General features: G+C 41.5%; 1 protein-coding gene across 1 annotated transcript; it reads left to right on the forward strand.

Moving 5' to 3' along the window:
- Nucleotides 1-4,653: 4,653 nt before the first annotated feature.
- Nucleotides 4,654-13,925, forward strand: METTL7A (methyltransferase like 7A). The gene is made up of 2 exons (XM_044287345.1): nt 4,654-5,198; nt 13,591-13,925. Exons 1-2 carry the CDS (start codon nt 4,701-4,703, stop codon nt 13,825-13,827), a joined length of 735 nt encoding a protein of 244 aa, XP_044143280.1. The 5' UTR covers nt 4,654-4,700; the 3' UTR covers nt 13,828-13,925.

Raw genomic sequence — 13,925 nt, forward strand, 5'->3', positions numbered from 1 at the left:
AGACTCCATCTAAAGCATAGCTGCAATTTTGTCTCTCATACAGAGCAGGTAGAGGAGGGGAGATCATGCAACCTGATCTCTCTATAGCAGGGGTGGCCAACCTTACAGACACAAAGAGCCAGGAAAAAAAAAACGTATGACTGCCAGGAGTCACAAGCTATATATGCAATTACACAAATATGTGTGAACACAACAGTATTACTGCAACTGAGTTTACAAACATTTTATGGAACATTTGGCCCATAATAGAACAGTCCTATCCTATTTTTGGGGGGGACAAGGTTACTAAAAAATTTTGAATTGCTCGTTTAAATTGTTTTTCTGTTACGTCGTTCACCGCATAGGAGATATTTTTTTAATATTTTTAAAGTTTGGACTTTTTCGGGCGTAGCGATACCTATTTTTTTTTATTGTTTATATATTTTATATGTAAAATTGGGAAAGGGGGTGATCTAAACTTTTAATATTTTGGTGTTTTGTTTTATTTTTTTATTTTTTTTACTTTTTATTTAATAACTATTAGCCCCCTTAGGGGCTAGAACCCTTGTCCTATTCCCCCTAGTAGAGCTCTATGAGGGTGAAAAGGATCTCACACTCTCCCTGCTGCCCTGTGCATAATACACACAGCAGCAGGGAGCTTACCATGGCAGCCAGGGCCAAAGTGATACATGATGGGGTTAATGTGAGGCACAGGTCCAATCGTTCCAAGTGATAACCCCCATATGCCTCATAATAACCATATCAAGTATCCATATCCTTGGATAATGGGCAACATGGGGTTAATGCATGAGCTACAAACATGAACAGTCACTCATTAATAAGTGGCCTGTATTCTGTAACTCACATTAACCCCATGTTGCCCATTATGTGAGATGGTACTTTGGGGGTCACTTACTATTAATGTGAGGCACATGAGGTCCAGTCCAAAAGCATGTGCCCAGCCTGAATTTAAAAATAAATGACCCCCATCATGTTTAAAACATGGCAGTTGCAAGATCGGGGTTAATGAGTCACATTAACCCCAATCTTACTGGCTGCCTGATACATATGTTTTGTGCCTGCCTTTATTTTGAGGCAGGCTATTACACTTGCACTGTGTGGTACCTGCTATGCTGGCTGTTCTGGGGCTGGGGCCCGGGCTGACACTGGGGAGCACACAAAATACTCAGGTGGAGGAGGAGGAGGAGGCTGCTGCCGCTGCTGCTTCAGAGCCCGCTCATTCCATTACTTTCAGTGGCGGCCGTGTCATAGGAGGAAGGGACTCCTGTCCCTCCCTCCCTCCTTCTCCACTGTCTGGCTGGAGAGAACACAGCCTAGTATCGCAATAACGCAAATCCCGACTGGACTGCTCCCCTGTGAGCCGCAAATGAAGTTGCAAGGAGCCGCATGTGGCTCGCGAGCCGCGGGTTGACCACCCCTGCTCTATAGCATCTCCTCAAAAGCAATATGGAGGATACTATGCAGCAGTATTAAGCAGTGTAGCTGTGAATCCAGCATTGGGATGAGATTTAATAAAAAAAGAAAAAAGAAATTCCTAGTGCCAGCAGCATTTCTGTGTGTGCGTCTGTTCCTCTCCAGGACCTAACTCTTTCTTCTCCCCGTTTCCCTCTCCATATACTTTAATGGCCAGAATGTAACCTGATCCCTCAGTGAGCTGATAATACATCTCTCAAGCAGGATTTTACCAGTGAAATAATAGTGAATGATCAGTGCAGGAGACGGTTGGAGGAGATGAAGTGGCTCATAAGTGGAGGAGACTTTTTTTCTGTAATCGTCAGCAGGGCTTCTCTACCTGTGGGGGGGGGGGAAGGGGTGAAGATGCACCCACCTGCCCTATGTTGACAGGGCCAGACTTTTAGCCCGCTCCTATCAATTTCCTGCCTGAGCCACTGCTTCAATTAGCAGAGCAAGGGCACACTTGAAGAGACCCTGCTGATGAGACAAATTGATTCAATGGAATCAATTTGTTCATCTCTGCAAAGTTTCTCTTATTTGCTTGTACTATTAATTTATGCAACATATTTTAAATGACTGTGCCCATTAATGGACAGAAGGTTGCGTTGCTTTAGAATATACATACTGTTGGTAACAAGGAGGCTTTGTTGGTAACACTTTATGTATATTGTGCAAGTCAGAGCAGGATTTTGAAGACAAGGATGTTGTATACCAAGACTAAATCATCATAAAGGGCATCTGTCAGCGGATCTGTACCTATGAAACTGGCTGACATGTTGTATGTGCGCTTGGCAGCTGAAGACATCTGTGTTGGTCCCGTGTTCATATGTGCCCGCATTGCTGAGAAAAAAAATGTTTTATTGTATGCAAATTAGCCTCTTGGAGCAATGGAGGCGTTGCTGTTACACCTAGAGTCTCTGCTCTCTCTGCAAATGCTGTGTCCTCTCCACTTTGATTGACAGGACTCCTGAGGATAGATCATCAATATATACTGCCTGCACAACCCCTTTAACTGCTCATTTGCATTTGGATTAAAAGTTCTTTTTCTCTAGAATAAAGTAACATATCACTAAGGCCTCATGCACACGACTATATTTATTTTTCGGTCCGCAAAAAACGGATCCGCAAAAAATACGGATGACATCCGTGTGCATTCCGTATTTTGCGGAAAGAAACAGCTGACCCCTAATAGAACAGTACTGTCCTTCTCTGTAATGCGGACAATAATAGGACATGTTCTTTTTTTTGCGTAACAAAAATACGGACATTCGGAAACGGAATGCACACTTCCGTTTTTTTTTTTGCGGACCCATTGAAATGAATGGTTCCGCATACGGTCCACAAAGAAAAACAGAACGGACATGGAAAGAAAATACGTTTGTGTGCATGAGCCCTAAGTGAAAGGTATCACTATATAGCGCATTTACTATAGGTGCTGCACCTGTTTTTAGGTGTAAAAACGTTGTTCTAGACGGTCTTATTTTTTTGTCTACTTTCACACTGGCATTTTGGCTTTCCGCTTGTGAGATCAGTTGTGCATGAGTTTGTGCATGAGTTTGTGCATCAGTTTGCCTCCGTTCCATCTCCATTCCGCTTTGGAGACTGACACCAAAACACTTCTTGCAGAGTTTTGGTGTGCGTCTGATGAAACTGAGCCAAGCGAATCCATCCTGGCACACAATGTAAGTCAATTTTCACTGACACAATCTGGCACAATAGAAAACAGATCCGTCCTCCATTGACTTTTAATGGTGTTCAAGACGGATCCGTCTTGGCTTTGTTAAAGATAATACAAACAGATGAAGATGATTGTATCATCTGACGGATCTGCACAAAACGCGAGTGTGAAAGTAGCCTGTCACATTTACTACTGAAATTGCGCCAGTTTTGGAGGTATTTGCACCTTATTCGCCGATTTAGATTCTTTAGACTAATTCAGAAGTTTCCAAACTTTTATAACTGTTTTCCAACCTGTTTAAGTAGGTGCGACTCTTTTTGCGTCTAATTTCTAATCCACTCCAGGGCTGGCGAACTTTTCTTTGTCAATTTTGAGTGGTGAGTTGCGGAGAATAGGTGCACGTGACATCACCATGAAAGTGCAACATTTTGGGTGAAATTTAGCGCAACTAACCACCTACATAAATAGGTTTGAAAACTTCTGAATTAGTTTAATAAATAAGCGAATGAGGTGAAAAGGACTCCAAAACAGGTGCAATTTCAGTAGTATAAGTGCGACTAAAAAAATAAGACAGTCTAAAACAGCATTATTATTTTTTTTGCCTAATAACAGCCGCAGACACTAATGTGCCCAATTGACTTCAATGAGTCTGTGGTCCACATGCTGTGGCAAAGTATTGGACATGTCCTATCTTTTGTGGCGCGGCTGCACAGATATGGAAACAAATGGAAGGGCTACTGTGTACTTACCTATCCATAAGCCATGTCCCATATGTCATCGCAACATGTGAACTACAGACCCATTGAAGTCAATGGGTTCGCACCATGATGCTGGGTGCACACAGCCGGTATCTGTGTTTTATGGATCACAAAACACTTATGGTTGTGTGAATGCCCTCTTTCCTGATTTTGGCTTCTAAAACTGCATGCAGAAACCTGACCGCGTGGCTGTACCCTGAGGGCCTCACAGACATGGGGATAACATAGAGGTGCACATTTACTAAGACTTGCGACTATTTTAGGAGTCCCCATTTCTAACCGGCTGTGTGACAATATTTAGTCCCGTGGCCGGTTTTTACGCCGTGTCCACCAGCCCCTGGAAACAGGCGTAAATGTTAGTGAAAAACTGCCCAAGCCAGGTCCTAGCGTAGTTTTTACGACAGGTCTAATGACTGCCGCAGATGAGCCTAATTTATGACAAGGTGCACACTTCAACATAAAGTCGACGACTCTAACGGCAGCCTAGGGGGGAAACCTAAGACCGATGCAAAAAGCTGTCTAAGGAAAAACATGTAACACTGGAGTACTCCTTGATGTCTGATGATATCTGTGGATATATGACTATTGTTACTCTGTGGACCTTTGTATCATCAGTTACTTCCTTTTTTTCTTAAAGAAAAGTAATTATCAGTGATATAATACAGTCAATGACATGTTTTGCTCCTTGGCCTAGAAGCAGCAGGAGGAGGAGGAGGCAGGCAGCCCATTCACCACTCACACCCTCCGCTTGCTGTTCTGCACGTCATATACAAGCTGCAGGAGCTGCTTTCATGCGACAGTGACTGAACATGGCTCTACACATAGCATTCTTCCAGCTATGTGTTGCTATTATTGCACTGCCTATACACATTCTTGCAGTGTTGGGTCTGTGGAGTCCTATAGCTAAGAAGGCAATGCCTTACCTTCTGGAGAGAGTCACCAGGACATACAACAAATACATGAGAAACTACAAGGAAGAACTCTTCAGCAACCTGAATGATTTCAAAGGACCTTCTGGAGAGCTGAAAGTGCTAGAGCTTGGCTGCGGCACAGGAGCAAACTTCCAGTTCTATCCTTCAGGATGCAAAGTCACCTGTGTGGACCCTAACCCTAACTTCAAGTCGTTTTTAAGCAAGAGTCTGGCTGAGAATGAGAATGTCCATTTCCAGGATTTTCTGGTTGCCCCAGGCGAGAATATGCACCAAGTAGCCAGCGGTTCTATGGATGTGGTCATCTGTACATTGGTACTTTGCTCTGTGGAGAATATTGATGCCATCCTGGCAGAAATTCATAGGGTCCTGCGGCCTGTGAGTGTATATTTTGCATTACCTGACAAACACTAAATGATTTGATAAAAAATGATTGAATAGTACACTAAGGTACGCTTGGCACACATGACACATCAATGTTAAGGCCTCATGCACACGACCTTTGTTGTGTCCGTTGTTCCGTTTTCCGTGATTTTCTGCGGACCTATTGACTTTCAATGGGTCCGTGGAAAACTCGGCTAATGCACCGTTTGTCATCCGCGTCTGTGTTTCCAGTCCGTTGAAAAAATAGGACCTGTCCTATGTTTTTCACGGACAACGGTTCGCGGACCCATTCAAGTCAATGGGTTCGTGAAAAAACACGGAGGCACACAAGATTGTCATCCGCGTCCGCGCGTCCGTTTTTTTCCTATCATTTGCATGGCAAACTTGACTTAATTTTTTTTTTACTTTCCTTCATGTCTGGAGATCCTCCAAAAATAAAGGAAGACACACGGAAACAAAAACGGACACGGATCACGGAACAACGGAACCCCTTTTTGCGGACCGCAAAAAAATACTGTTGTGTGCATGAGGCCTAAGGCTGAGTTCACATCACTGTTTAGCTTTTTATTCTGATCCGTCCAGAAGACATGAAGGACTTTTTTTTCTCAGGCGGAAATGGCTGAAACGAATGCCCACTGATGCAACAGGATCCGTTTTATTTTTTTTACAGGATCCTGTTTCTTTTATCTTCTTCTGGACGGTGATGCGTACTCAGCCTAAGGACTCTTGCACACGACTGTTGTTCGGCCAAGCCCTATTGTGGCCGGCAAACAGCAGGTACGCAATATGCGGACATCAGCCTTGTGCACCCCGTCTCACAGATGCGGACCCATTCACTTGAATGAGTCCTCAATCAGGAAGGTCAGTGCAGAACGGAGGCCTGGAACACCACGGAACCACTACGGAGTGCTCCCGTGGGGTTTCTGTCTGTGCCTCCGCACCTTAAAAAAATAGAACATGTTCTATTTTTTTGCGGTGCAGACGGATCACGGACCCATTCAAGTTGAATGGTGCATGTGCATTGGGAACTGCAGATTGCGGCCCCTAATGCACGAGATGGCCGAACAACGGCCGTGTGAATGAGCCCTAAATCTGTAGAGAACAATATGGATATTTCTTAACTTTTAGCATTTAGAAAAGCTAGGTAACAAGCAATATGGCCGCCACTGGACTCAGTGGCTGCCAGTCAAATGGCAATATGGGATGTATTACTACATAACTAGGCAAGGAGTCATGATGACAACATCAGTGGTAGAGATGGTGGCTTTATCTTTGCCTAGATTTCCCAGGTATTTAGAGCTGGGTGCCCGCTTGCGAGTGCAGCGGGCGTCATAAACATTGAGTGCTGCTGTTTTAAATAGTAACATTGATCACACACACTTAACTCTTCAGATGCCATGGTCAAATGTGACCTTGGCATCTCGGAGGATAAAAACCGGGAGCACGAGCACGCACAAATAAAAAGTGGTCAAAAGTCATACACACTCCACAATGGTATCAATGAAAAGTACAGATCCCTAATACAGCTCCGTACACATAAAAATAAAAAAGTTAAGAGGGGTCAGAATATGGCAATGCAAAGATGAAATTCATTATTTCCAAAGTTAACATTTTTTTTTTTTCAGTATTAAAACGCAAGAATAAAATACCATCTTATTGTCATTTCACTCACCATTAATGCTTGGCATCATCTTCGATGCTTTAATTCCTTGGTTATAATAAGAAAGTGCTGAAATAACGCATCATATACATAGGCTTGCTTCCTCGAAGCATAATGTTGTCAGTACTTTATAGTTCTAATCTGGCATTGTTTGTTTTCTTTAATTGTATACTTTTATATTGTTATACTATGAAACCTAAGAAAACTTTTGAATGAAAAAAACGCAACTACTGCTACTTTCACATCTGCGTTTTTGCTGGATCTGTCATGGGTCAGCAAAAACGTGTCCGTCATGATAATACAACCGTCTACATCCGTTATGAACGGATCCGGTTGTATTATCTCTAAAATAGCTGGGACGGTTCCGTCTCTAGAACCAAGTCATTGGCGGACAGATCCACTTTCTTTTGTGTCAGAAAAAATGGTCCGCCACCATTGACTTAGATTGTGAGCCATGATCCGTCTTGCTCCGCACCTTATCGCGGACAGAAAAACGCTGCTTGCAGCGCTTTTGTGTGCGTCATGGAAATGCAATGAAATGGAACAGAATGTATTTTGGAGCACTCCATTTCCTTCAGTTCAGTTTTGTCCCAATTGACAATAAATGGGGACAAAACGAAAGCATTGGGTAAACTCAAAAAGAACACAATTCTGCCGTGGTTTTTTAGGTTTTGTTTATAAAAAATTCACTATGCACTAAAAGTGACATGATGACCTTATTCTGCAGGTCAATACGATTACAGCGACACTAAATTTACGTCGCTTTTATTATGTTTTACTATTATGTTCTACTATTTGCTTTGCTTTGCTATATTCTGACACTCATATCTTTTTGGCTACAGAGCTGTGTGAGGGCTTGTTTTTTGCAGGATGAGCGGTCATTTGTATTGGTAGTCTTTTGGATTACCTACGACATTTTAAACACTTTTTATTTAATTTTGGGGGAGGCAAAGTGACCAAAATGGCTAATCTGTTTCCCTTATAGCATTCACCACACAGGAAAAACATTTTTATATTTTAATAGTTCTAAAATTTTCAGATATCAACGATATCTATTATGTTTATTTATTTTTAAATATGTATAAAATTGGGAAAGGGAGATGAGAATTTAGTGTTTTCTATTTTCCCCCAAAATATTTTTTAACTGTAATTTAGGTGACTTGAACATGAATCCTTTGATCTCTTATACTATAGACGGCAACAGAATACTATTGCAGTATATGGAATTTTTACTAGCTGTTTGAAAGCAGATTTCGATGACAGTTCGGAGAGTCTTCACAAGGCCCCAGGCTGTCATAGAAACCAATCGGAGCCTTATGATTCTGCTGTAGGGGCTCCGAATAGAGGACAGAGTAAGTCCCCTCCCTGTGTCTGATAGCTCGGATGCCACAAGCACTGTTGACCGTGGTGTCTCTGATCCCAGTCATTGTGGTTGGGTGTCAGCTGTATTACCTGTATTACACAGCTGGAACCTTGTGAGCCCACTCTATATATCCCTCCCACACATTGGACATACAGTTACACTCAGGTGCGGGAAAGGGTTAAAGACGACCATGGGAGAGTTAGGTTCTGTTATACTAGTATCACCCTTGACCACTGTGATGGATTCATTTTTCATTGGATCCAAACAGACACTAACAGGCAACATTGACTCTAATTGTGTCTGTTGGTTTTCCAATGCAGTAGAGTGAAGAGAGCCAAAATAAGACAGCCCTCAAAGGGGTAGTCCGGGTTTCATTTTCACCCAGGCAGGCCCTCTGATATGAGCATCGGAGGATTTTACAGGCTAGATGAGCACTAAAGCCCGCCCATTAGTGCCGGTGTCGTCACCGGACTCACTGCTAGGTGGAAGCCTCCGCCTAGCAGAGACCCGGTATGTCACCAGATCTAATGAAAAAGCTCTTGCCCTGTGTGATTCAGCGCAGAGCAAGGGAGAGCTTCGACGCATGAATTGCTCAGATGCTCATATCAGAGGGGCTGCCTGGGTGAAAAAGGGGATATGTCGGGGTTCAGTTCTGGACCTAGACAACCCCTTTAATTGTTTTTTTTGTTTGGGCTTTTGTGAAGGTTCTGTTACATTTACAGTTCCTTGCAAAAGTATTCACCCCACTTTTTTCATGTTTTGGTGCCTCACAACCTGGACTTAACATGGATTGTTTGAGGATTTGCATCATTTAATTTACAGAACATGCCGACAACTTTGAAGATGTTTGTTTTTCATTGTGAAGCAAACAACAAATAGGACACAATAACAGAAAAAAATCTATGTGCATAACTATTCACCCCCCTAAAGTCAATACTTTGCAGAGCCACCTTTTGCGGCAATCACAGCTCCAAGTCGCTTTGGATAAGTCTCTATGAGCAGTTGCCACATCTTACCACTGGGATTTTCTGCCCATTCCTCCTTGTAAAACTGCTCCAGCTCCTTTAAGTTGGATGGTTTGCGCTTGTGAACAGCAATCTTTAAGTCTGACCACAGATTTTCAATTGCATTGAGATCTGGGCTTTGACTAGACCATTCCAACACATTTATATGTTTCCCCTTAAACCAGCCAAGTGTTGCTTTAGCAGTGTGTTTGGGGTCATTGTCCTGCTGGAAGGTCAACCTCCGTTCTAACCTTAAATCCCCCACACAGTGGTACAGGTTTTGCTCAAGAATATCCCTGTATTTAGCACCATCCATTTTTCCCTCAACTCTAACCAGTTTCCCAATCCCGACTGCTGAAAAAAATGTTTTCTTTCAATTTTACTCTCATCAGACGAGAGCACCTTCCTCCATACGTTTTGGGAGTCTCCCACATGCCTTTTTGCAAACTCACAACTTTTTGTTTTTAGCTGATAGTAATGGCTTTCTTCTGGCCACTCTGCCATAAAGCCCAACTCTATGGAGTACAGATACTCCAGACTCTGCTGTGGAACTCTGCAGATCCTCCTGGGTGGCCATCTTCTGGCAGGTTTGCTGTTGCGCCATGTTCTTTCCATTTGGTTATAATAGATCTGATGGTGCTCCTGGGGATCATCAAAGATTTGGATATTTTTTTAGAACCTAACTCTGACTTGTACAGGGTGGGCCATTTATATGGATACACCTTAATAAAATGGGAATGGTTGGTGATATTAACTTCCTGTTTGTGGCACATTAGTATATGTGAGGGGGGAAACTTTTCAAGATGGGTGGTGGCCATGGCGAACATTTTAAAGTCGGCCATTTTGAATCCAACTTTTGTTTTTTCAATAGGAAGAGGGTCATGTGACACATCAAACTTATTGGGAATTTCACAAGAAAAACAACGATGTGCTTGGTTTTAACGTAACTTAATTTTTTCATGAGTTATTTACAAGTTTCTGACCACTTATAAAATGTGTTCAATGTGCTGACCATTGTGTTGGATTGTCAATGCAACCCTCTTCTCCCACTCTTCACACACTGATAGCAACACCGCAGGAGAAATGCTAGCACAGGCTTCCAGTATCTGTAGTTTCAGGTGCTGCACATCTCGTATCTTCACAGCATATGCTGAAACTACGGATACTGGAAGCCTGTGCTAGAATTTCTCCTGCGGTGTTGCTATCAGTGTGTGAAGAGTGGGAGAAGAGGGTTGCATTGACAATCCAACATGTCACATGACCCTCTTCCTATTGAAAAAACTAAAGTTGGATTCAAAATGTCCGACTTCAAAATGGCCACCATGGTCACCACCCATCTTGAAAAGTTTCCCCCCTCACATATACTAATGTGCCACAAACAGGAAGTTAATATCACCAACCATTCCCATTTTATTAAGGTGTATCCATATAAATGGCCCACCCTGTACTTCTCAGCAACATTGTCCCTTACTTGTTTGGAGAGTTCCTTGGTCTTCATGGCAGTGTTTAATTAGTGTTGCCTCTTGCTTAGGTGTTGCAGCCTCTGGGCCTTTCAAAAAATATGTGTATATGTAATTTCAGATCATGTGACACTTATTTTGCACACAGGTGGACATCATTTCACTAATTATGTGGCTTATGAAGGTAATTGGTTGCACCAGAGCCTTTTATGGGCTTCCTAACAAAGGGGATGAATACATACGCACTTGCCAATTTTCTGTTTTCTATTTCTAAACAATAGTTTTATTTATATATTTTTCTAATTTCACTTCACCAACCTAGACTATTATGTTCTGATCCATCACATAAAATTCTGATTAACAAAACATTGAACTTAAGGCTGTAATGTAACAAAACACTAAAAAAGTCAAGGGGGGTTAATACTTTAACAAGGCACTGTAGTTATTGCACATTCTGTAATTTAGCCTAATTTCACTAACACAGGGCTGGGCCATATTGGATGAGATTTGGCAGTGTAGCTAAGTACATCTAGGTGACTTCATACACAGAGTGTTGAATATATCATGAAACAATCTTCCTTTCAGATGTTTTCACAGTTCAAAGAGCGGCCACTCCTCACTCAGCCTATAAATGTGATCAGTGCCTTTTAACCTAGATATACTTTACCAGCATAAGCCTTAAACATCTTTCTGGCCTGTGACCTAGAATACGTGTAAGAAAATATAAGAGAGCTCCACCTCAACAGTATGATGTGTAGTCATAGTGCTATCTATATTAAGTAACTAGAGACAATAATATAGTGATTAGAAGGAGAACATAATTATCCTGTTATTGGATATTATGTTCCATTCCTAGCAATACTTTTCCATGCACACTTATGCCAACATCCTGTTAAGTATTTGACATTGGCAAGACAGTCTTTCTGGATCTAAAATTCATGCTGACATAAAGCTTTACCACAAACAATTGTCAAAGAGGTTTTCCAGGTACTTGTATGTCTGAATTACTACGACATGATCCCATTACAGACGTAATTAATTTTCATTTTCATTATCTTGACCAGCTTGTGTGGTACATTTGTTTTGATGCTGCCAGGGCTTACTCAGTGGGATTACCAATGTGAAGGACTACAGTTCTCTCACAGACATTATTTCCATTTATAGCTGCCTGCATGTCCCTCTTTGACAAAGTTTAAGGTAATGCTGTAATTACTCACTGTCCGCTCTGCTATTCTGTTACTGACCCACTGACCCTGCATTATCTGCCGCCCAGTATTTGAAACAAATTCTACAGAGACCGGGAGGGGCAACAATAAAGATAAGAGGCATGTGATGTGTGATACTCCATACATCAGGCAGGGGGAGAGGAGATATAACCAGCAGAGATAACAATGTACTCAGAATATAGGACATAACACAATCAGAAGATAAACACCAGGAGTATGATCACGTGGCTGTATGTGAGACCAGCTTACAGAGCCATCCTAGCTACAGGCACTACATTCAAAAGTGACTAATCTCATTGCATCAAGCACATCTTAGCTAGACAGTTGGCGCTATGCCACAGCCCTGTGTACGATGCTGTATAATGGCCATGTATCCCTAATCATCATTATACAATGCATTCAAAAAGTCTTCAGACCTTTTCACTTTATTTTACATTTTGTTATGCTTTGACCTTGTGCTAAAATTTTAAAAATAAATGTTTTTCGCAATCAATTTGCACTCACTACCCCATAATTAGAAAGTGAAAACAGAATTTTAGAAATGTATTTTACATTTATTGCAAAGGGAAAACTAAAATTTTACATGGATATAAGTATTCAGAACCTTTGCTATGGCACTTCAAATTTAGCTCTTCGGGCCTCCCATTTCTATTGACCATCTTTGAGATGTTTCTACATTTTAATTGGAGTCCACCTGTCATAACTGGACATGATTTGGAAAGACACAGCCCTGTCTATATAAAGGTTTCAAAGCTGACAATGTATATCAGAGCAAAAACCAAGCCATGTGGAGGAAAGAACTGCACGTAGAGCTCAGAGACAGTATTGTGTGGAGGCACAGAATTGGAGAAGGGTACAAAAATTCTGCTGGACAGAGAGTTCCCAAAAGCACAGTGGCCTGCAGAATTTTTCAATGATTGTTCCAAACATCTTGGAAAACTAACCACAGATCTTCTGTTGATGTAGGCTTCCTCAAATCCTTCTGTCTCTTCATGTAATCCCAAACAGACCTGGCCATGTAAAGATCAGAGATCTGTGGTAGCCATATCATCACTTCCAGGACTCCTTGTTCTTCTTTACTCTAAAGATAGTTCTTATGACATTGGGTCATTGGGCTTGGGATTATTGTCCTGCTGCAGAATAAATTTAGAGCCAATTAAACGCATCCCTGATGGTACTGAATGATGGATCTGCCTGTATTTCTCAGCATTGAGGATACCGTTAATCCTGACCAAATTCCCAATTCCATTTGCTGAAATGGAACCCCAAACTTGCAAGGAACCTTCCCCATGCTTCACTGTTTACTGTTGCCTGCAGTCATTATTGTACTGACTTCAGCTGACTGCTTCATGAATGCCTCATTTATAACTAGTAATAACAAATTTGATTCTGTAAAATTGTGCTAAAATTAGAAATTTCATTGTTTTCATCAACATCATGTAATATTTTTATTTTGAAGCCAACTTTGAAGGCATTACATTTCTACCAACTCCACGTAAAAATGACTCCAACCTCATATGTCTGACTCCACAGTTCTGGGTGCAAACCTTTAAAGTGTCATCTGTGTTTTTACCTGAACCCACTTGTAGTAGTTTATCACATTCAGATGCCATAAGACTTTCTCTTGTTGGCAAATGAGTTTTAATATTCTTACTGTTTTCTGACTTTCACAGGGTGGAGCATTTTATTTCTTGGAGCATGTAACTGCAGATCCTTCCTCGTGGAGATATTTTTTCCAGATAATCTTAGATCCAACTTGGAAACACATAGGAGATGGATGTAAACTTACAAAGCAAACATGGAAATACCTGGAAAGAACAAAATTTTCTGATGTTAAATATAAACATGTTTTAGCACCATTTAAATGGAGCCCAGTTCGAGACCATATTTTTGGTTATGCATTAAAATAAATGTGATTAAAAGGTGTTTCTATCTATATTTTGCTTGGTATAAAAAATCTAATAGTTTCTGTAATTGGTTGTGAATAAAAATGTGCTATTGTTTGGCT

The sequence above is a fragment of the Bufo gargarizans genome, chromosome 3, assembly GCF_014858855.1.
Source record: "Bufo gargarizans isolate SCDJY-AF-19 chromosome 3, ASM1485885v1, whole genome shotgun sequence".
NCBI lineage: Eukaryota > Metazoa > Chordata > Amphibia > Anura > Bufonidae > Bufo > Bufo gargarizans.

Bases quoted from the DNA above. Each gene is read 5' to 3' on its own strand.
- METTL7A (XM_044287345.1), top strand. From the start codon at position 4,701: ATGGCTCTACACATAGCATTCTTCCAGCTATGTGTTGCTATTATTGCA. The intron at 5,199-13,590 runs GTGAGTGTATAT...TGACTTTCACAG, and splicing joins TTCATAGGGTCCTGCGGCCT to GGTGGAGCATTTTATTTCTT.